This window comes from Heterocephalus glaber, unplaced genomic scaffold, assembly GCF_053883595.1.
Source record: "Heterocephalus glaber isolate CG9 unplaced genomic scaffold, H.glaber_assembly_v1.0 deba00001773, whole genome shotgun sequence".
In the NCBI taxonomy this organism is placed as follows: domain Eukaryota; kingdom Metazoa; phylum Chordata; class Mammalia; order Rodentia; family Bathyergidae; genus Heterocephalus; species Heterocephalus glaber.
Window position 1 is genome coordinate 1,125,515 of NW_028258463.1, and position 22,347 is coordinate 1,147,861.

The following is a 22,347-nucleotide window of genomic DNA, read 5'->3' on the forward strand; positions in this document are numbered from 1 at the left end:
CTACTTTATTGGGGAGGAGGTAGCAAGGAATTCTCTGTATGAGTGACTGCACACAAGGACCTTGTTCTTTCTTCTTAATAGAGCTCCCCGCTATGGGGCAGTATCCCCAGTGGCCAAGCTAAAGGGCATTTGAAAGGCACTTCCAGTATCACAGCAGAGGGATATCTTTCCAACTGAGACGTTGTGCCAGCATCCCAGCGTGCGATACAAGACTAGTTCCCAGTGTCATTTCTCCGGCTCATTAGCAAAGTGACACAAGTTTACTTACAGCTATAGTCCCATGGAGAAGACCGATTAAAAAATTTAAATACATAATAAATTATGGTGAGTTCTATGAGAACAGCAATGGTGGTGGCCCTGGGGGGAGGAACTTTGATTAAGTAGGCAGGTAAGGAAGGGCAGACTTGCCCCAATGGGAGAGATTTCAAATTGAAACCTGATGGATGAGAAGGATGCAATCATGAAAAGAGCATGTGCAAAGGTCCTGAGGTAGGAAAGAGCTTTTTTCTGTTTTATGATTATTAGATTATTATTGCTGCTGCATGGAGGATGAGTTGGAGAGACAGATGGGAAGCTGGGAGGCCAGCAGGAGCCCAGAGCAGAAGTGGGTGAGAGGAGACAGTGGCCTGGTCATCTGGCATGGAAGCCATGAGCCCCCTGGGGCGGCTGAGCGTTGAAAATGTGAATGTGCATGGTGCACAGTGGATTTTGAAGACTTGCCACAAAAAGTGTTTAGCACCCTAAAGTCAGTCGTGTGTAGTGAGGGGGTCTAGCTCAGTGGTGCCACTGCCTGCCTCACAAGTGAAAGGACTCGAGTTTGATCCCCGGTACCGTAAAAAAAAAAAAAAGCAATAATATTTTGGATAACTCACTGTGTTAAAAAAATATTTAAAATTAATCTTTTTGTCAACCCTTCAAAAATGTGGCTACTTCATGTAAAGGTACAAGTTCCTAATGATAAATGTAAATGTATTGTATACCTAAAATGTACCAATAAAAGAATTTAAGGAAAAAAAATAAAAGAAAAAAATAAAAAAGTGGCTACTTGAAAGTTTTTTGAGGGTGGTTTTTTGAGACAGGGTCTTGCTGTGTAGCTCAGGCTGGCCTTGAACTCACAGCAGTCCTCCTGCTTCAGCCTCCTGAGAGCTGGGATTACAGGTGTGTGCTACCATCATGCCTGGCTGGAAAAATCTGAATTATCTATGTGGCTCGCATCTGTATTATGATTTTATTGGACAGTCTTGATATCAACAAAAATTTCTAAATTAACAAAAACTTTTAAGAGGAAAAAAATAAAAAAAAATACAGAAAAAAGAAAAAAATACTTTGAGAGTCAACTTACATTGTCCACATTAGAAATTTCTAGTTAGGATTAGATTTTCTTTTTCTGGCCCATGGAAGGTGTTTATCTGATATAACAAAACAACATAGTGTTCTAGAAAAGGAATGTAAAATATGAATATGCACATAACCCAAGACTTTGAAGTGACAAATATATATATTCCTAAAATAATGGTCCTAAAATTCCTTGCTTCTTGAAATCTATAGGAAACCAGAGGATTTTAATAGCATGGAGTGCATAAAACCAAAGGCCAAATTGAATTAACATGTAGGGGAACTTTGCTAACAATGCTTGATTTTCTTTTTGGTCTGGTTTACAATCTTCTCAGAACATTTTTATACCAACTGAGTGGGCAGAACATTTTGGTTTGGTGTCAGTTACACAGCATTAGCATGAACTCTGACAACTACAGATCAGGTTTTCTTTTCTTTGGAGCTGGCAAAGTGGCCACAGAAACATCAGCTCATTTGTCCAGAGAGCTTTATCCAAATACATGCTGCATCCCTTCCTGATCTATTTGTAATATATTTAATAACATCATCATGTGATACTGATTGGTTGATTGATTGGCACTGAGGATCAACCCCAAGGACACTACCACTAAGCTATATTCCTCAACCCTTTTTATTTTTGAGACAGGGTGCGGCTAAGTTGCCTAGGCTGGCCTAGAACTTGCGATCCTCCCGCCTCAGCCTTCCAAGCAGTGCCTCGATTACAGCAGTGTACCGCTATTCCTGGCTCATGTGATATTTATAGATAAATTGAAGAGGACTTCAGGATATTGAGATTTTTCTTATCTTTATGAAAATAGCCTTATTCTAGAGTTCTGGGGCTTATAGTCGTATTGAGAGTCTCTACACTAAGCACTGTAAAGAGGAACGGACGCTTCTTCACACAGTTTGGGAGGTTCTGGTCCATGATCAGTTGGACCCATTGTTTTGGGCCTGTGGCAAGGTGGCTGGCTCATCAAGGAGAGCGTGGTAGAGTAAAACAGCTTCATCACCAGCCAGGGAGTGAAAGAGAGAAAAGAAGGAGATTGGATCCCATAACCCCTTTCCTGGGTACAGTTGTAGTGACTGACCTTGGGCTTCTCCCGAGGCTCGCATCCTAAAGGTTTCACCACCTCCAAAAGGTGGTTCCCATACCCATGTAGTCCAGGCTGACCTCGAACTTGCGGTGATCCTCCTGCCTCAGCCTCCTGAGTGCTGGGATTACAGGCGTACATCACCACACCCAGTACTCGTTGTAAGTTTGAAGACAGAAGACTGACTTAGTAAGCTCTCCTTCAGCATCCGCAGCGGGTGAACTTGAACTTTATTACACATCTCTGGACCTCACTTTCCCTGTCTGTGCAAAGCAGATGGATGTGAGAGGGTCACAGCTAACATGGAGCCCACAACTCATCCCTCCACCTTCGCATACCCCACAGGCAGGCACTGTTATCTTTTTTTCCCAGAGGAGAAAACACAAGTTCAGAAGGAGTAACTGACTTACCTAAAGACATCCTGCAAGTAAGAGGCAAAGATGGGATTTGAACTCTGGTCTTTCTGGCTCCAAAGTCAGCTAGAAAACGCTTTCCCCCTTCATGATGCCTCTTGCTAGTTGCCCTGCCTACCTCTGAAATTATTGAGGGCAACGGGAAGGTTCAAACTGGACTGATGGATAGGCTTTGGAAAAATGTCACAGAAGATGCAAATGCAAGAGATGATTAATAGTGAAATCAGCCGGGAGTGGTGGTGCAGCCTGTAATCCCAGCACATGGGAGGCTGAGGCAGGAGGATCACCAGGAGTTCAAGGCCAGCCTGAACTACACATAGTAGATCCTGTCTCAGAAAAGACAAAAATACAAGAAACCCCAAACCTCAGTGAAATGAAAAGCTATGGATGAACAAACACTCAGAAACCACTGCCAGAACATATTGGATCTTTCTGTCTACATGATGCTGATATTGCATGCAGCCTGCTTAAAGTCATTTCCGGAAGTCAGATTTCCTTCCCCAGGATTAAAAATTCAAGGAATTCAGAGGAAAACGTTTTAGCAGTCATTCCTGGGAAGACAGAGTCACACACACTTAGTGTCACAGGGCCAGTGCTGCTAGTTGGAGTATAAACAAGTGTGAGCCTGCAGTGGCGTCCTCAGCCTGGCCGGCTCCGCCCAGAGAAGTCATTCCGCCGCCAAGGTGGAGACAGCAGGCAGCAGGATGGGGACACTGGCTGCTCTGGTCCTCGTCACCCTCACCTGGCTGGCTTTTGGGACAGGTGGGAACCGGCTCAAAAAGCACAGCCTATTTCTAGGCCAACATGATAAACTGCAATAATAGGGTATTTGGTACTTTCTTTTCTCATTTCAAATAATATGTAGTATATATTGCATAGATATTTCAGTGCTTTTTCTTTTGTTCCTTAAGAGCAGGGTTCTAGGATTACTATCATGAGGGGTATGTTGTTGCTGTTATTATTATTACTATTACTATTATTATTATTATTTTGGTACCAGAGATCGAACTCAGGACCTTGCGCTTGAGAGGCAGGAGGTGGAACCACTGAGCTAAATCCCAGGCATATTATTATTTTTTTAAAAAAATCTTTAAATGTATTGGAGCACCAATACCAACCAGTCAAAAATGCTGCTAAATCCTCAACTCTACCTTCCTTTAGGGTTCATAGATCACCAAAATCTGATATGCTTTTGCCATGTTAATTCTTTTAGCATTTGCATGTGATTCTATTATCATAGTTTAATTCTACTATCATAATTTCTTCTTTGAGAAGTGTTGTGACAACTGAGTTTAATGTAATCATGTTGTGACTGGGAATCTTCCAGGAACAACTTCAAATTTGATTTTGTCTATTGAATAAGCTCTTTTTTTCCCCCTTCTTTATACTGGGAATGGAACTCAGGACCTTGCCCTTGCTGGGCAGGCACAATGCCACTGAGTTACATCCCAGGCCCCTGATTTTGTCTATTGAGAAGTTAGAAAAGAAAATCCCATTAAAGCAGAACTGAAGGAAGAGAAACGCAGACTAGAGAACTGAAAAAATATGTTTCAAGGAACACAGTCAATAAATGAATGCTGACTTGTAAAGGAATGCAAGGGCCATTGCAAAAAGTAAATAGATTTAAATTGTGTAGCTTTTGTTAAACCCTTGTTTGTTGGCCTTATGAGAAAGGACTGAAAATTCCTCTGTGAGGAATGTCACACCCTTTGGGGCAGGTCTCTGGGAAAGAACTTTTGTGTTCTGACCACAATTCTACTTCCAGGACTGGGGATGTAGCTCAGTGGCATTGCACCTGCCTGGCAAGTGCAAGGTCCTGAGTTTGATCCCTGGTACCAGAAAAATAAATACAAACAAACAGACAACAGCAACAAAATTCTACTTCCAAATCCTTTGTGTTGGGTCATGGAGATGGAGCAAGAAGCTCAGGTGTGAGTGACCCTAAAGACCTTCCTTCATTTTTCAGAGGGCTCCCCGATTCTGAAGGAAAAAGAGGCTAAACGGCTCCTGAGGTCCCGGAGACAGGACAGGCTGAGCAAGCCTGGATTTCCCGACGAGCCAATGAGGGTGAGTGTGTGGCCCTGGCCGGGTTGAAGAAAATGCTATTAGCTGGCTGTGGTAGTGCACACCTTAACCCACTGGAAGGACTCCAGGAGGCTGAGGCAGAAAGACTGCAAATTTCACCCCAGCCTAGGCAATTTAGTAGCTTAGCAAGATCCTGTCTCAAAAAATAAAATAAAAAACGGCCTGAGGATGTAGCTCAGTGGGAAGGTCCTGTATCCAATCTTCTCTATTCTGTGAATGAATGCATGTGCTCTTTCATTCTGAGCTAACCTGGTGCTGGTCCCAGCACGGGCTGGGAGATGGGAGCCCTGTGAAGGCCTCAGGTATGAGTTACCTGCGATTGTACCCTTTGCACACGTGTTTTCTCTTCTGGAGGTGCCAGCTAGACTCACTTATTGTGAGCAGGGTATTTAAGATAGAAATAGCGGGGCCAGTGGGAGTCCCGGGACCCCAAGTGGGCTGCTGAGGGTCCCCCAGAATGGTTCTAAGGGAGCTGATGTGAGCGACCATCTGCCTGGGCCAGAAGACTCTGGGCTCAGCTGCCTCAGATGCCTGCCCTGATCTTGTTCCTCTGACTTTGGTCCGTGGGTTCACCTCTGCCCTGTGAGCTCTCAGCGGCCCTTGCGTAGTGTACGACTCCTCCCATGGCTGCAGCTGTCCTGACTTTCACAGAGCGAGGGCAAAGGTTTAGGAAGGAGAGACAGGGAGGGGATGCCCGGAATCAGGGGTGGGGTGGTGTGTACCTGGCCTTGCTGTGGGTGTGGTGTCAGGGGAAGCTGGTCGAGGGCCTGGGAAGCAGTCACTGCTGTGCCAGGTGCCACTAACCCTAAGGGGCTGTGAAGCTGCTGCACCCAGCTCTGTGGAGTAAGAGCCTTGTTGCGTCGTAGGCATCCGCAGCAGGTAGGCTTGAAGGTTGCAGCCCCACTTCCTGCCTCCTGTCCCTGCCTCCACCTGTTGCTAGGCCAGCCCGCAGGCTGTGGTAGACTTTGTCTCCCCAGTCCCTGCTTTGTGGGTCCTTCCCCTCCTTTCTCTAACCTTGTGGTCACCACCTGTCCTAATCCTCCATGACACGACACTCTTCTTGCCTCCACCTTTGTAATTTTGCTGATGCTCTGGCTGCTTTTCTGCTTGTTCCAGTCTTTTACAGGCCTGACTGCCACCTACTCCTCTTAATGGCTTTTTGCCTGCCTGACCTGGATTCTCTGTGACTCACTGACACAGAACTGACTGCTGACCCCTCAACCATTTCCCACCCTAGTCTGTAAAGCCCTTGGTCCTGCTCATCCCTGGTGTACAGGATCATCAGGCACACAGTCCAGTTTGGAAAAGCGGTCTTGTGACTTCTAACTGATGATTAAAATACATACACAATTGTTTGGTGGCCGATCTACACCAGCAATTGTCACCCAGGGTGATTTTGCTCTTCAACCTCTGGGAACATTTGACAATGTCTGGAGACATTTTTGGTTGTCACAACTATAGTGGCTGGCACACCTCATGGATGCGGATAAACATTCTACAGTGCACAGGGGGCCAACAACATAGAATTATCTGCCTCAAATGTCAGTAGGGCTGAGGGTGAGGCATGCAGACCACAGAGTGCCAAGTAGCCTCTTTCTCATTTATTCTGTGACACTCTGTGTAACGATAAGAACAGCGCACGAATAAATAAACTGTGCGGCACTCAGAGAGGTGGAGGGTAACCAAGGTTTATTATGCCAGTGGGCTCAGAGGAGTTTGCCACTCCAAATTCTGAGCCCCAAGCAGTAGCTATGTGATTTCTTTTATACAGAAGCAGAACAAAGGCAATTATTTAAGCAGTGACAGTTTGTAACTTAGCACATCTAGGTGTCCTTGGACCAGTGAAGAAAGGGAAACAGGCTCCTTTAAAAGCAGGATGTAGCAAAACTGTTATCTATTGGAACGGAGTTGTCAGGGCAAAGAACAGCAGCCACAGGGAGTGGGAGGATTAAAGGGAAGGTTGCAGAGAGCATTAATTATGGCCTTCAGGGTTTTATCTAACTTATGACTTAGGCTTTATTTTTTTAAGTTTTGTCTTCCTCATCACGTGTGTCTCTTTCTTACCCACAATGACACCAGCAAACAATGAGTAGATTCTGGTGTAATATTTTTCTAGAAAAAGTTTTCTTAATTTTGGCTGGATCACCTGGGGAATTAAAAATATTTGATGTCAAGATCTCACTCCCAGGAGGGTGGCCTAGATGTATGCATGGGGAGTAGGATTGAAGCTTCTCAGAGGTACCAGCATGTATCAAGGCTGGGAACGAACCACTGTGCTGGGCCTTCTGGGAGCAATCAACTACATGTGCTACTGAATCCGTGGTCCAGTTGGGAACTCAAAAGCATTTAGAAAACAGTCCATGTTGAAGTGAGCAGTGTGGAGATCAAGAATCTTAGTTGTTTAGACACTGTTTAGACAGAGTAAGGGCTGAGTAGTGGGTGCCGATCAAGACGGAGACCTAGTAAGTTAGATTTTGCATGGACTGTACCCTTCCAAGCTCTGGGCATGGAGAAGGAAAGAGCACTGTGATGATCCTCATTCAAGCTGCCCATTGTGTGGAGGAACCCGAGGGTCCCAGCCTGGTTCCACTCCTCTAATGGGCTGTCTGGTACAAGGGGACAGTGCCTTCTGAGGGGCCAGCGCCTTGATCTTTAACTAGCAGGACAAGGGGCATAGGAGAGCTTCCCAGGGCCCATGTCTCCCCAGAAGGGACCTGAAGGGTGGAGGGGTTCTCAGGCCATGAAGTGGGTGGAAGTGAGCTAGAAAGAAGATTCCACGCAGCACTATTTCCACCCACAGTCTGCCTCTAGCTAGATGTGGATTGGGGGCGAGTCATCTCCTCTTTCGAGAGCCCGGTTTTCTCATCTGCAAGATGCAGAGGTTGGCCTAGAATCTGACCTAGCAGGTTCATTCCGGGTCTCATATTCTGGGGTTCTGGACAGAGCCTTAGGGTGACCCTGGTTTCTTGGTGCAGTTTGAAACTCAGAGGAAGAGCCATGGGCAGCAGAATATCATCTTGGGTGGGGGGGAGCCGAGGGGCTTATTTAGAGGCACGTAGAAAGGAGGGGGTCTCCTGAAGAAACCCAGGGCCTCCTCTTCTCATGGTGCCCAGAAGTCTTCAGCATCCTCCACTTACTGTTTAATCAGGTCACTCTCCCTGGTTCTTGCTTTCTTTCCTTTTCATGGATTTATTGAAAGCAAAATTACTAATACCAATCACTGGCATGCATGTTATTTCCTTAACCGAGCAGCAGGCCATGTACTCATAGTCAAATCTGAGCAAGAAGTATGATGGCCTCCATTTGTCAGCAGGTCATGAGAAGCCATTGAGACTGACCTTTGGTCAGGAAGGAGGCTGGCGGTCAGAACTGCCATGAGGGTTCACATCTTAACAGCACAGGCAGGAAGGAGTTAGGAATCTGAGAACCCTTGATTTAGAAGGAACTATTGTGTGGAAAGCATTTGGAACCAAGTGTTGGCAGGGTTAGCTCCTTCCAGGGGCACGGAGGGAGAGCTGTTCATCTGTCCCATGCCCCTCTCCTAGAATCTGGTGGCTGCTGGCCATCCTTGGTGTTTCTTGGCTTACAGCTGCATTATTTGCAATCTCTGTTGTCATACAACCTTCTTCCTTTGTGATTGTGTGTCCACATTTCCCTTTTCTGTAAAATAAAAATAGCACTTAGTAGATAGTCCTTGGATCTAGAACATCTTAATCCAGTATGACTTTATTTTAATTTGATAACTTCTATAAATACCCCATTTTCAAAAAAAGTTTACATTCATATGTCCCAAATGAACACAAAATTTTGGGAGACATTAAGCAACCAATTAAAAAAAATTTTTAATAACCATATGTAAGATTTTTCACAAAAACAACATGGGTAGTAATTAACAGTGGGCCATAGTTGCCTTTTCTGAATCCTGGCTCACTTCTTACTGGCTATCATACTGAGGTCAAATTGTTTAACTTCTCTTAAATCTTCAATCTTCTCATCTATAAAATGGGGTATTATTTTTATCTAGATGTCCTCGCAAAACCTCATGCACTCACAGGTGGAACCTTTGAAAGATGATTGAATTATGGGGATGAGGTAGTTTGCTGGCTTGCTGGAGGTGGGCTCTGGTTGGAAGAGGAGGGTCCCTGGGGGCGGGGCCTGGTATGGAGTATTTCCTTCCCCAGTTCCTCCCTCAGCTGTTCCCTGGCCTCCATGATGTGAGCTGCTTTCCTCCACCTAGACCTTTCCACCATGGCTGCCTGTCTTGGAGCTGGCCAACCATGGCCTAAAAAATGATCCAAAGTGAACCTCTACTTCTTTAAGTGGTGGGTGTTAGGTATTGTGTCTCAGTGATGAGAAAATAAGTAAGACAGGTAAAATTAATAATAATGATGATGATGATAATAATGATAATACCTTCCTCTAAGCTCACTGAGACAATGAAATGAGAGAATGTATGCAAAGTGGTTGGCACAGTGTTTGACATTAACTAATGATGTTAACTCAGATTCTTTAAAAAAAAGTAGCGGCTTAATAAATATTTCTTAAAATATAAAAAAAATGAAAGGACAAAGGCTGAGTACACTGGACTGGAGACGCGATAGCCCCATGCCTTTCCTGTGTGTTCACTTCTGCCCACCTGAGGTGACTATTGCTCTCATCACCCAGAGTTTCCGTTGCTCTCTGGTTTCAGCACCTTTCCATACAGATTCCTCTTTCCCTGCAATACCCTTGGCCCCAGCTCCGCCTGGCACCTCTTCTTTCCCAGTGTCATGCTCTTCCTCTTCTTCCAGTTGGTGCTACCCTCCTTGTCCGTTAGTTCCCCCTTATATGCTGTTTCCCTTTCTGCAGTTCCCCGTCAACATCAGCCCTTAAATATTACATTCCAGAAATGAGTGATTGATGTGTTTAAAATTGTGTACCATTCTGAGTAGGATGATGAAAACTTGCTCTCTCCTGCTTCCTCCTGCCGGGGATTGTCCAGCGAATCCACACTGCCTCTGCTGCCCGCCTGTGAGTCACCTTCTTAGCCTCTCCAGTGCGGGTCACAGTCACGGTGTTGTAGGACTGGTCTTCACGAGAGCTTGACGGAGTAGCCTGACTCTAGGTCTCCATGCCTGTGTCTTGCATCTTATCTCATCTCATCATGTTGGCACTGTGCCACCTTGGATCATTACCAGAAGGAGAGTGGGGACCATCAGTGAGATATTTGGGAGCTGCAGCTCAGTGGTGGAATGCTTGCTTAGCATGTGTTTGATCCCCAGCACCAAGGGAAAAAAAATTGAGAGGAGACCAGATCCATATAAGTTTTATTACAGCATGGTGTTATAATTGTTCTATCTTAGTATTTATTATTGTTAATTTCTTGCCTTGCCTGGTTTTTAAATTAAATTTTATCGGAGGCATTGTATGTACAGGGAACAGGACGTATAGGGCTCGGCACTACTCAGAGTTTCAGGCATCCACTAGGGGTCGGGAATGTATCCCTCATGGACAGTGGGGGATGACTGTATTCACAAAACAATATTGTATATTTGCCTACGCATATCTAGATGCATGGGTCTTAGATAATTTCTTGTCACCGGGACATAATACTTCACACCTATAACTTAAAAGGTTTATTTAGACTCACATTTTTAGTCCATGGTCAGCTCCAAGGTAGAAACAGGATGGTAGAGGAGCATAGCAGAGGAAAAGCTGCTCACTTCACAGTGGCCCAGAAGCAGAGAGAGAAGTTAGCAGCTGTGGAGGGAGATAGACCCTTCTGGGTCACACCCCCAGGTCTACCTGGGCCCCACCTCCTGACCACACACTTGGGCCATGGAACTCAGCAGAGGATGAATCCATCCATGAGCGTGGTATAGCACCCCACGATCCAGTCACCCTCCACACATACAGGAGAAATTTGGAGAACATCCTAGATCTAAACCATAACAGCATGTAAATTTCTAGAAAAAGGCCTACAGAGACAATCAGTTGACTTTTGTTGGTTCTATTTTGGTTTTTTGAGACAGGGTCTTGCTATGCAGTTCAGGTTGTTCTTGAGCTCACTATGTAGCCCAAGCTGGCCTTGAACTCACGGCAATCCTACTGCTTCTGCCTCCTAAGGGCTGGGATTACAGGAGTGCACCACCAGTTGACTGTTAACTGTATCAGTTCATTGGGGAGACTAGGTTTGTAGATGGAAATCTACTGAACTTTACATTTGATGTTTGAATTTTAAACAACAATGTGTTTTTTTTAATGAGTTTGTGTATTACTTGTGTAATTAAAAATTTGAAACATTCACATTTATTATAGCAAAAATTAGAAAGCAAGAAGGTTGAAAGAAGAAAATCAGCTGTAATCCCATTCCCTCTCCTTGAACACAACATTGACACTTGAAAATATAATTCTTTCTAGTCTTTTTATTTATATTTTAAAAAATAGCATATGCACATTTGCTTCCTGGTTTTTCTGTTAATGTTATAACACATACATTCATATTATTATAAACTACAACCCTGATGTTACTGAATTATCATCCTCTTTTGTTAGTTGGCTCATTTCCAAAATTTTTCTGTATAAACAACACTGAATATTTTTTATTGCACAAAATGCTGTATTATGAATATATTTCCAGAAATAGCTTGTTAGAACCAAAGGGATGAATGTTTTAAAAGCATTTCTTATATACTTAAATTAACTTGCAGAAGAGTTTTGGCAATTTAGCTGGGTGTGGTGGTACATGTCTACAATCTCACCTACTAGAGAGACTGAGGCAGAAGGACCTTGAGTTTGATGACAGTCTGGGGAATTTAGTGAGACTGTCTCAAAGTAAAATAAAATAAAACAAAATAGGGCTTGGGACATAGCTCAGCACACCCTGAGTTCAATCCTCAGTAACACACACACACACACACACGCTCATGCATGTGCAAAGTTTTGACACTTTATGTCCCTGTCTTCCCAGAGAGCATTTTAGTACAAGTCTCCAGGGGACGCTATCATGGGAGCAGGATGATGGGGGTTCAATTGGAGACAGTTGGGTATCACTGGGGCAGGAGGAGACGTTGAGGGGAGAGAGGAGGAGGGATAAACAATGGCTCGCAGGGTTCGGTATGGGCAGTGCAGTTCCGTTCACTGACTTTGGACATCTATGGAGAGAAGCAGCTTATCTTTGTACTTCTTTCTTCTGCTCCTGGTTACCTAGTTAACTCTGATTCAGCAACAGAGACTCACTTTAACTGATGCCCTCTTGAGAGGCCTTCCTGTTGCCTTGTCTCTCCCTAGTGAATCCATGGCACTTGCAGCACAGTGTTGCTATTTTTGACATTTTTGTCTCTCCTGCTAGACCGTTCTAAGTTCCTTGAGGAGACAGGCAGCATGTTTCACTTCTGGGTCCCCAGCATCAGCATACTCTTGGCATCTACAAAATACTCATCATGCTTATTTCCATTCCTTTTTCTGCTCCTCTCCTGGGGGGCAGTTTTGTGCAACACAAGTCAATTGTCAAACCTGGAGGTTATTTCACAGAAATCTTTTCTATCCGCTCACTTAAACTTATTAAACTTCTCCTCATATTCCCCAATTTTAGGGAACACATTGTTTGCCAAATGTGAGGGTGAACCATGGAAATTCTCTAAAAAGATGACATTCAAGCTTAAATGATGACTTTTGTGATTGTATTTGTAAACCCTTGTGTGCCTGGGAATTTGCCTTTCTAGGAAGCCTGCCATTTTGGCCCATGTTCTTTTCTGGAATGTTCTTGTGGGGCAAGTATAAATCATATTAGCTTTATTGTAAGTAGTCTTCATAATATATGCTTTCATGTTTAGCCCCTTGACAAATGTAAATAGTAACTCCGTTACCCTCTCCTATTCCCCAAGATCTCAAAGATAGTCCAGAGTAGCTGAGATGCTAATCACGCCCAGTGCTGATCTGCCTTCCTGTAAGGCAGAACCTGAGAGCCCCAGTTAAGTTCTGAGCCATCCTCCTACCTATGTGATTACTTTGCTTTTAACAATGAGCAAAATAATTCTTCCAAAATGTTTTTTTTTTTCCTGTATGGGGGATCGAACTCAGAACCTTGTGCTTCTTCCACAATGTTAATGGGCCTCTACTTCTGCCCAAATATCACAGGAAAGGATTTTGTCTTCTTGGGAAAAAAAAATTCCAGCCTAGAGGATAGTTAGGTAGATAGATTAAACTGTCCACTTTATGATTCTCAGATCAGATTCTGGTGGGTATTTAATTTTCATTATCGTACTTCTCCAGGGTCATCAAAAAGGTCTACTGGGATTCTACTTGAATGGGTCTACTTGCATGGAAGGGTCTACTTCCACTCTAACTACTGGGAAATTATTTTCCTTTCCAGTTATGGGGAAATTATTTACTTAGAGTCATTGCAGTTGGCATCTGACATGGAACACAAATACTGGTTTTTGTGTTGTTGTTCCCCACCCCCTTGTCAAAAGGAATCTAAAGAAATTAGAACCTATTTTCCATCTAACCCTTCTTTCTCAGTCCAGGAACATTTGAGATTATCATTAATGCCAGGTCATTTCTAACTCAGCCAATGCAATTGTTGAACTTGTGGTTTTTAGCAGATTTGCAGTTTGGCTTTTCATCTTTGAGTAATGATCTCTTTTAGGCCTTTGTGGCATATTCATTTTCCTAACATTTTAAATAAATAGTGAGATGTCATGGAAACCAGCGCTGGTTTTTCTCTTGTTCTCCCTGTGTGTCTATTTTGGTTGTTTTTCTTCAACGATGATTTCAGCTGCTGTTTAGGAGTGTGAAATAGATATTGCTTTTGATGCTTTTTATGTACTTCTGGCCTCAACTGTTATAATGAGCAGACTGACACAGATGTTGAGAAATGTTCCAAGGAGGTTTTGGTAAGATTATAGTGACACAGCAGGTATTTCATTAATTCATTTCTCCAGTGAGTTGTATCGAGCTCTTACTGTGTGCTAGGCACTAAGTCATAGATCAGGGATATTTTGCTTTCTGCTACAAAAAAAAAAAAAAAATCTAACTGGGCTGGGTGTGTTGGCATGTATCTGCAGTCCTTGCTACTCAGGAGGCTGAAACAGGAGGCTTGCTTGAGTCCAGGAGTTTGATACCATCCTGGGTAACATAAAGCGAACATGTTTCTCAACACAACACAAAACAAAACAAAACAGAACAAAACAAAACAAAAGCACTGGCTGGTTATTTGAGTGAGACAGGGATTAAATAAGTAAGGATACAAATGAGCATCTAATCACAAAAGGTGCTGTATATTATTGGTGAGATTTGTTAATATCACCGGTGATCTCATCAGTAAAGTCTTTTTATATTTGCTATGCTAGAGACTGAATCCAGGGCCTTGCAAGGGTTCTACCACTAAACTACACCCTCAGCCATTTTATTCTATTTTCTAGTTTTGCAGTACTGGAGGTCAGACCCAAAGGTGTGTCATCTCTTAGGTGCTTTCCCTGCCCTTTTTAATTTTATTTTGAGAGATGGTCTTGCTAAGTTGCCCAGGTTGCCTTTGAACTTACAATCTTCCTGCTTCAGCCTCCCAAGTAGCTGGACATTTCAGGTGTGTGCCCCTCTACCCAAAGTGGTCAACCGCATGGTAGCAGATGCAAGTTTTCCAAAAATCTTAATTTCCTCCAGAGAGCTCAGATCATATTATTTAGCAACAAATCCTGTCCATTGTTTTCCTTGAGTGACAGCTTGGTTGGCTCATTTTCAAGCTATCTGCCAAATATGTACATACAGTATGACTACTTCAGTCCCTGCCACCAACAGTTGCACAAACGTGTTTGTGTGTGCAAACCACTGGACTTGGTCATGCAGCACAGTGCTGCCTGGGTGCTCCTGGTGGACCCCTCTCTCCTGCTTTATCAGCACATTCTTCAGGGAAGCTGGTACTTATGGAACATTTTATTTTTGTAACTGTGAGTGTGTGGTGGTAAAGGACCCAGTATCCACTGGCACAGTGGGTACTGCTGCCCGGATCTCTGGGAAGGCACCAGGCATTTACCTACTGATACATCAGTGCCAATGCCAATACAGCAAGGAGGCATACAATGTCTGAGGACTTTTCTGAAAGTTGCATTGACCTCATGGACCCCTTAGGGAGCATGGACTACACTTTGAGGAAGGCTGCTGTGGTTTTCATTCAACAGTGCAAGTTGCCTGTGGACCAGCTCCTGGGAAAGATGCTCAACTCCATAACCTCCACATGTACTCAGATTTTGCTTATCTGATGGTAACAAAAATGAGCAGTTTACATGTATTAGATTTCTACCATGCGCCAGGAATTGTATGCCAAGACCCTGTACCATCAGGTCTCCACCTTGGAAACTGGAAAATTTAAATTTGGGAAATTTAAAAGAGATGTTTTATAAAAATGTGAGCAGAATTCAGGTAAACCAACAAGAAATAATAAAAGATCTGGGTCAAGAGGCCCTATGCATGGAAGAGTGAGGGGAAAGCATGGTTCCTAGCATGAGGGGGGACAGCCCTCCAGGAGCTGTGACTTTAGGAGAAGCATGAGCCAGCCTGCTGTGACTTTCCTAGGAGCCGGGAACTAAATACTCCGGCCCCTCTCTCCTCCTACCCTCCAATCCCTGCTGGATAAGCCCAGCTGGAAGCCAATGGGATCTGGGTCACAGGGCCAGGTGAAAGAGGGGAGAGAATGGTACAGAGGGATGAATGCAGGCTACTTAGTTGACACTGAGCTTTATTTATATGCTCTCATGTAATCTTACTAACCAGTGAAGTAGTGCACCTGCTATTCCCATCTTATAGATGGCACATGGAGGCTGGGGAGGTAAAGCAATATTGGCCAGGTCTGGATTTGAAGGGAACGCAGACCTCATAGCCTCTATGCCATACCTCCTGGTAAACAGGCAAGCAAAGACAAGGGAACATGGGTTTCCTTTAGTGTTCTGCTTCCATGGACTAGTTGGACAACTAAAGCTATGTGCTGGGGAACTGTTGTTTCTTATTTACCAGATTCCAAGCTGCCTTCCTGTTCTTCCCATGTACCATTCTTCTGGCCAAACACTCTCTGGACAGGGCAGGAACTTAGTCCAAAAGTCACAAACACATCCCTCAAGCAGCTGGGGCGTCACTGTTGGGACCCACAAGGAGCTCTCTCACCAGCTACCCTTCACCCTGGCTGACCCAGAGACACCCTGCCAGGATTCCCTGTGTGTTTTGATATGTAAAACAACCACCATCACCAAACAAATTCAGACTGCATGGGGGAATGAAAAATTCAGAAAAGTTGGAGACTTCATAATTCATTCCACTGCATATTCCTTTTTGTCTTTTATAATGACTATATTTAAGATAGGATGCAGAGTTCCTAGAACATTCTAGAAACATAAAGATTTAAAGTTCCAAACTAGGCTCTTTTTCAAAGCCATCAGATGGTTTCCATGGTTTAAGATTTTTCTGATATAGGTATATGCTCAAATAATTAAATCTTGTCAAAAACACTGTATAATCCAATGTGTCTGCTCTCTGTCAAGGTGAAGGCCGTTTCTCTGATGAATGGCCTGCTGCTTTGGATTACCAAACATATTTATTTCAATCTGTTTCATGCACACTTTTGCACTAGCTCATACCCCATAAGCACAGCATTCAGATGTCTATCAGAGCAAGGCTGACCCCTGTGGGCTGTCTTACCTTGTTCCCTCACACTTGGCTTCAGAATGAGCTTAGCAGAAGACTGAAGCAGGAGGAGAAAGAGGCTGGGATATCTGTCCCTGTTCCCCCTGCTCTGCAGAGGTGGCAGCCCTCCAGGACTACAGCGGCCCTCCCCAGGGTCCAGGTCTAAGGGGCTCCTTGACACCTTCTACCCTGAGACCTGTAGGCCTCTGGGTGGTCATGGCTTCCCTCTTAGTTACTTTCTCATTTCTGGGACAAAGTATCAGATAACCACAAGGGGGAGTTTTCTTTCAGCTCACAGTTTGTAGAGGTTTCAGTTTATAGTCAGCTGGCTCCAAGGCAGGGTGTCATTGGCAGTGGGGCATCGCAGAGGAGAAACAGCTCATGGTGTATCAGGCAGGAGGCAGCCAGCAGCAAGCCTTCCTTTCCCTTTTTATCCCATTCAGGATACCAGGCTATTGCTTGGTGCCACACACACCTAGACTGGGCTTTCCCATCACCTACACCCAGAACTATGCTAATCCAGTCAGTGGACTAATCCAGTTATCACCCACCCATGATCTAGCCATTTCCCAAAAGCCCCATTGTGAGTTCTTGAGGCTTAGGGGCGGGGGGAAAGCTAGATATAAACCATTACCCTGGGTGCCAGAAGAGTCTTCAGTGGGTCCCTTAGCCTGCACACATGGCTCTGAGCAGTAGGTATCATTACAGTATCCACAGGTGAACCACCTGAGGGAGAAACTGGTTCTAGAGAAGCTCAGAGTTTAGCAAAGGCTAAATGGCGGCTGTGGACAGAGCTAGAGGGGACTCCTCACTATGGTGAAGAGTGGGGGAAGGTGGAAGATCCTACAAGGTGCTGTCCTCCCCTGCTGGCTTACAAGTACAGTCTCTGTACTTATTCGGAGTACCCATGGATTCCAAAATCAGAGGATGCTTAAGTCCCTTATGTAAAATAGAGAAGGATTTGTGTATAATCTATATACATTTCCCAGTGCACTTTAAATGATCTCTAGGTTACTTACAATACCTAATGCAATGTAGATGCAATGTAAGTCATAGTTGTATTTTATTGTTGAGGGAATAATGGCAAAAAGTGAAGCCTGTATAGATGCAGTATGGTGGCAACTATTGTAGGGCTAAGTCTGGTTGGTTGAATATGCAGATACAGAAGGCTGAGCCTCAGACCAACCCCAGGGGATGTGGCTGTCACTTCCTGCCCTCTGGAAGGCAGACAGGACTGGTGAAGTCTTCCGAGGACAGTAGTGACCCTGGTGGGTCACCATGAGGGTGCAGGAAGGACGGTAGGAGGAACTCGCCGCCGAGTGACACATGAGGACAGGGAGGTTGCCGTAGCCTTGGTGGACGCGCCGTGAAACCTGCCCTGCAGAAGCGGCGGTCAGAGAAGGGTGCTGGAGAACTGTTCAGGAGACAGACTCAAGGTCCCTATGCTCAGGACTAGAGTGAGCTTGAGGGTGAGGGAGACACTGCGGGTCGGTGTCCTGGCTTGGGAGGTGCTGGGCACAGAGGTGCATGGGACAGGGCCAGGAGCAGCTTCCTGCCTTTGACATGTCAGTGTGGAGGACTGGCTACTTTTCTCAGAAGTGGAACCACACACCATGTGACCTTTGTGCCTGGCTTCTTTCACTTAGCATGATCTTTGCAAGGTCTAACCATGTTGTAGCATGCATCAGAGTGTGATTCCTTTTCACTGTCACTGATTAACTTTCCGTGGTGGGGGCGGGGAGGGATGGAAGAAGGGAAGGAAAAGGGAAATAAAAAGAATTAAGATGTGTTGTGTGTACCAACTTCCAGTGATGAAGGCAATCATTATGTACTACAAACATGCACTAATAATAAAAATTGAAAAACATTCCATAATATAGAAGACCCACATCTTATCTACCCATTCATGTTGATGGATCCTTGGGTTGTTCCTGCTCTTTTGCTATGATGAACAAGGGTGTATATTTATCTTCATATCTCTTGGGTACACACCCAGGAGCACAAATGATAACTATGTTTAATATTTTGAGGAAATGCCAGATTGTTTTTACAAAATGCCCCTCTACCGACATGTTTTGTTTTAAAGTCAATTTGTTTGATATTAGTATAGCAACTCTACTTTCTTCTGGTTATCTCTTACCTTTTAAAAAAGATGATTTGAGGGGCTGGGGATTTAGCTCAGTGGTTAGGCCACCTGCCTTGAAATCGCAAGGATCCAAGTTCAATCCCCGGTACTGGAAAAAAAAATAGAAAAAAAAATAAAAAAGATGATTTGATCGCCAATGCATGGAGCCATAAGTACTACCTGATTTAGTTAGACATGTTGTGATTTTTATAAAAATATCATCATACCTCAAATGTAGCCTACTTGGACTTGCTCTTTTCGTGAGTTGTGCTATTTATAAGACCACCTCTGTTGCTGTACGTAGCCCTAATGAGCTTATGTTCACTGCTGTGTGATATCCCACGGTAAGACCTACCGCTGCCTCTTGGCCCATTCTCCCATCAGTGGACACATGGCATGTTCCCAGTACTTGGTTCTTGCAGTCATTGCTGCTACAAACATTCTTTATTTTTAAAAAAAATTTTTTGAGACAGTGTCTCACTAGGTAGTTCAGGCTGGCTTTGAACTCATTTTGTAGCACAGGCTAGCCTTGAACTCTCAGTGACTCTCCTGCCTCAACCTCCTGAGTGCTGAGATTATAGGCGCGCACCTCCACACCAAGCATGCTATGAACATTCTCATACAGCTTTCCTGGTGTAGCTTTCTCACGTCCTCACAGGGACAGTGGAGTCAGGTGGGCTAGTAACTTGTTAGAAACGCAAATTTTCCATCCCCACCCCAGACCCTTGGATGATTTAACATTGATGCCCTATCTCTGTCTCCTAAGGCCCCAGGTGACTCCCCTGATACAGGGGGAGGCTCTAGGGTGTAAACTAGTGGTGAATTAGTTTTTGGATTGCGGGGCAACTGAACCCCCTCTAGGGTGGTTGGCCCCATCCCCTCCAGTGGGCTTTTCACAGATTCCATGCCCCTCCACCCTGCACTGCCAGCCTATCCCAGGGCTTCTCCATTTACCCCTAGGCAGTGGGTCTGATGGGTCATCCCTACTGGGGGTGGGGAGAGACCGAGGCGGCTCCTCCTGCCCTCCCGGGACAGGCTAACTCACATTAGGAAGCAGTGCCCTCCCGCTGTCCCTGCACGGGCAGTCCCCCTCACTTGTGGTCTGTCCCCACAGGAGCACCTGCACCACCTCCTGGCCCTGGAGCACCATGCCGAGGAGCAGTTCCTGGAGCACTGGCTGAACCCTCACTGCAAGCCCCACTGTGACAGGAACACAGTGCACCCCGTGTAGGGCTGGGGGCCCTGGGTGTGTGTCAGGTCTTCCTTGGTGGGGTGCCTGGCTGGGAGACCCCTGGGACTGGGGTGCTGGGGGACCCGACCTGTGTAGTGGTTGTATAGGTGGGAGTCAGTGAGAGGAGCTTGGGGAGCATAGGGGAGCCTACCGGGTCACCAAGAGATCCCACAAGGGGAAGGATGGGACGGTATTTGCCATGCAGAATAGATGACTATGAAATCTGAAGCTGGATCAGTGAGGCTTGGGTCTCTCCGGCTGTGGTCAGTATCCACCTGACCTGTGGCACCCACCCAGTCATCGCCATAGTCACCAGGACCAGCATCTTTCCTCTCGGGTCTCCTCTCCTTCCCCACAAACTTCCAGCAGCAACTTCGCAGCCTACCTGGCTGGCTGGCTCTTCCTGTCCCCTGCTCCTGTTCAGCATTCCCAGTACACCCCGCACACCCTGTCCCTAGATGAGGACGATAGCTTCTCCCTGACTGTCACCACCTTCTTCCCCCCTTTTCAAATCTAATTACTCAAGGTAGCAAAATCTCATTAGAGCTTAACCCCAGTGAATTTCATTCCTCCTCTGCAATTCTCATGGACCAAGCAGGACAGGACATAATCAGTGCTTTATCCTCTGTGCTGCAGGGCGATCTTATATCTCTGTTGGTCTTTGTGCTGCTGTGAATTGGAACAGGGACAGTGCCTTAGAGCAGCATGCTGTAATTTCCAGGATGCTATGACCTCCCTGGACCTCATAGCACCCTGCATCATTGAGGGCATGTATCTTAACCCCATTTTCTGGAGGAGCTAGTAGGTCACGATGAAGGCAGAGGTTGGTATGTCAGGCTCCTGACAACTCCAAGTCCTGTGAGCTTTCTGTGGCTACTCTGCTTGGTCCTACAAGTGTGTGGAGCCCTTGTGAGAAGCTTTCTCAGAGAGTTAGAGGCTGCTCCGCTGACAGTGGACTAGAAGTTCTTACATGCAAGGCTCATGAGGCGGAGGTGACATCATTCTTTGGGTCCCTCCAGCCTGGAGTGCTGATCAAATCAGTGTTTGTTTGCACCTGGGACCAGCTCCTGACTCCCAGGCTGTTGCCTTCTCCTGTACCGAGGACCTTTGTCATCTTCCATCACCGGAAGCTCTCGCTTGGCTGCTTCTGGAAAGCAGGTCCGTGGAGTAGTTAGGTGCTCAGACTTTGGGACTGACCAGAACTGAGCTCCACTTTCTCTGTCTCTTCCCTGTGACCTTGGGGACATTGCCTCACCTCTACCGGTCTCCACTTCTGCATCGTAAAATGGGGTAAGGCTGTCTGTGGTGACAGGGCTTAGTAAAAGGCTCCTTGAATGGAAGTGCTTATTGCTGTAGGGCAAGGTGGGCAAGGGGAGTTTTGTGGTAGCGAGACCCCTCCACAAGGCTCCTCAGAAGCCTCACTCCATACAGTTTCCCTTACACAAGAAGGACTCAACAGCTGAAGTGATGTGGCAGCTTGGAATTCAGAGTCAAATGGCTTCCAGGTCCCCTTAAGGCATTAGCGGAATGGGGAGGGAAATGCTTGACTTCTCTTTCCCCAACTGTAAAATGACAATCTGCTCCTCTTCCTCCTTCACCATCCTAACAGAATTTTCTTGATTTTTTTCTAGCCAGTTTTGATAAGCAGTCACCTGGATGATGCTAAAACAGGACAAGGCTCCTTCTTCCATTTGAATTTAAACTGTGGAAACAGACGTCTTCAGACTTCATGAAGTTGTGGCCCTCGTGGGTGTGCGAAGGTTGCCTCAGGGATGGATGGCAAATATATATTCTGCTTCATTTTATTAACCTGCATAAATCATTAAAACAAACAGCTTAAAGTACATAGCCCCAAAGGGTTTCCTACCAGTTTGTAAGTGTGGGCACAATCTGAGTCTTTCCTGGGAGTGGGGGAGCTGGGAGCCCCAAGGACTTTGGAGGAGTCTTGCTCAGACAAGTGAGGCACCCTACTTGGGGCTGCTGAGATTTGGTTATCTATTTTTTCTTCTCATTTTTGCACTAATAAACGATGTTGTTAAATCTGCTTTCTGAGGTGCCTCTTTCCTTTCCTTATTGGAAGAAGATGGAGATTTCCCTCTCATTTGTCTTTGTGAATCCAATATAGGAAAAAAGACTGTTCTCTGCATACATGAGTGGATGAAGATATGGACACCCAACAACTGGGCACAAGGGCCATCTTTTCTGTGTAAAGAGAAGATTTGTTTATACCTATCTCTCAGAAAGGATCATAACTCAATACTAGATGCACACCTAGTCTTCTGGCAAAGGAAACATTTCCTGGGGACAGTGAGGTGTTACTCCTATATCCCATCACTTTAACCATCCCTCAGTCCCAGAGTCAGAGATTGAACAATCAAGGACCAACTTCCTTTGTTACTTTCTAGTCGCTGGACA

The 22,347-nt window shown here is 45.2% G+C and overlaps 1 protein-coding gene across 4 annotated transcripts; it reads left to right on the forward strand.

The window, feature by feature from the left end:
* The first annotated feature begins 3,191 nt into the window (after positions 1-3,191).
* Positions 3,192-21,976, forward strand: CUNH17orf67 (chromosome unknown C17orf67 homolog). 4 transcript variants are annotated; one of them, XM_087202581.1, is made up of 4 exons: positions 3,192-3,601; positions 4,806-4,906; positions 19,816-19,968; positions 21,564-21,976. In XM_087202581.1, the coding sequence occupies exons 1-3, from the start codon at positions 3,544-3,546 to the stop codon at positions 19,930-19,932; spliced, it is 276 nt and encodes a 91-aa protein (XP_087058707.1). In that variant the 5' UTR covers positions 3,192-3,543; the 3' UTR covers positions 19,933-19,968; positions 21,564-21,976. The 4 variants fall into 4 exon arrangements, with proteins under 4 accessions (XP_087058707.1, XP_087058704.1, XP_087058708.1 ...); XM_087202578.1 differs by having other exon boundaries at positions 19,816-19,928; XM_087202582.1 differs by having other exon boundaries at positions 3,193-3,601; positions 19,816-19,947; positions 21,568-21,976.
* The last annotated feature ends 371 nt before the right edge of the window (positions 21,977-22,347 follow it).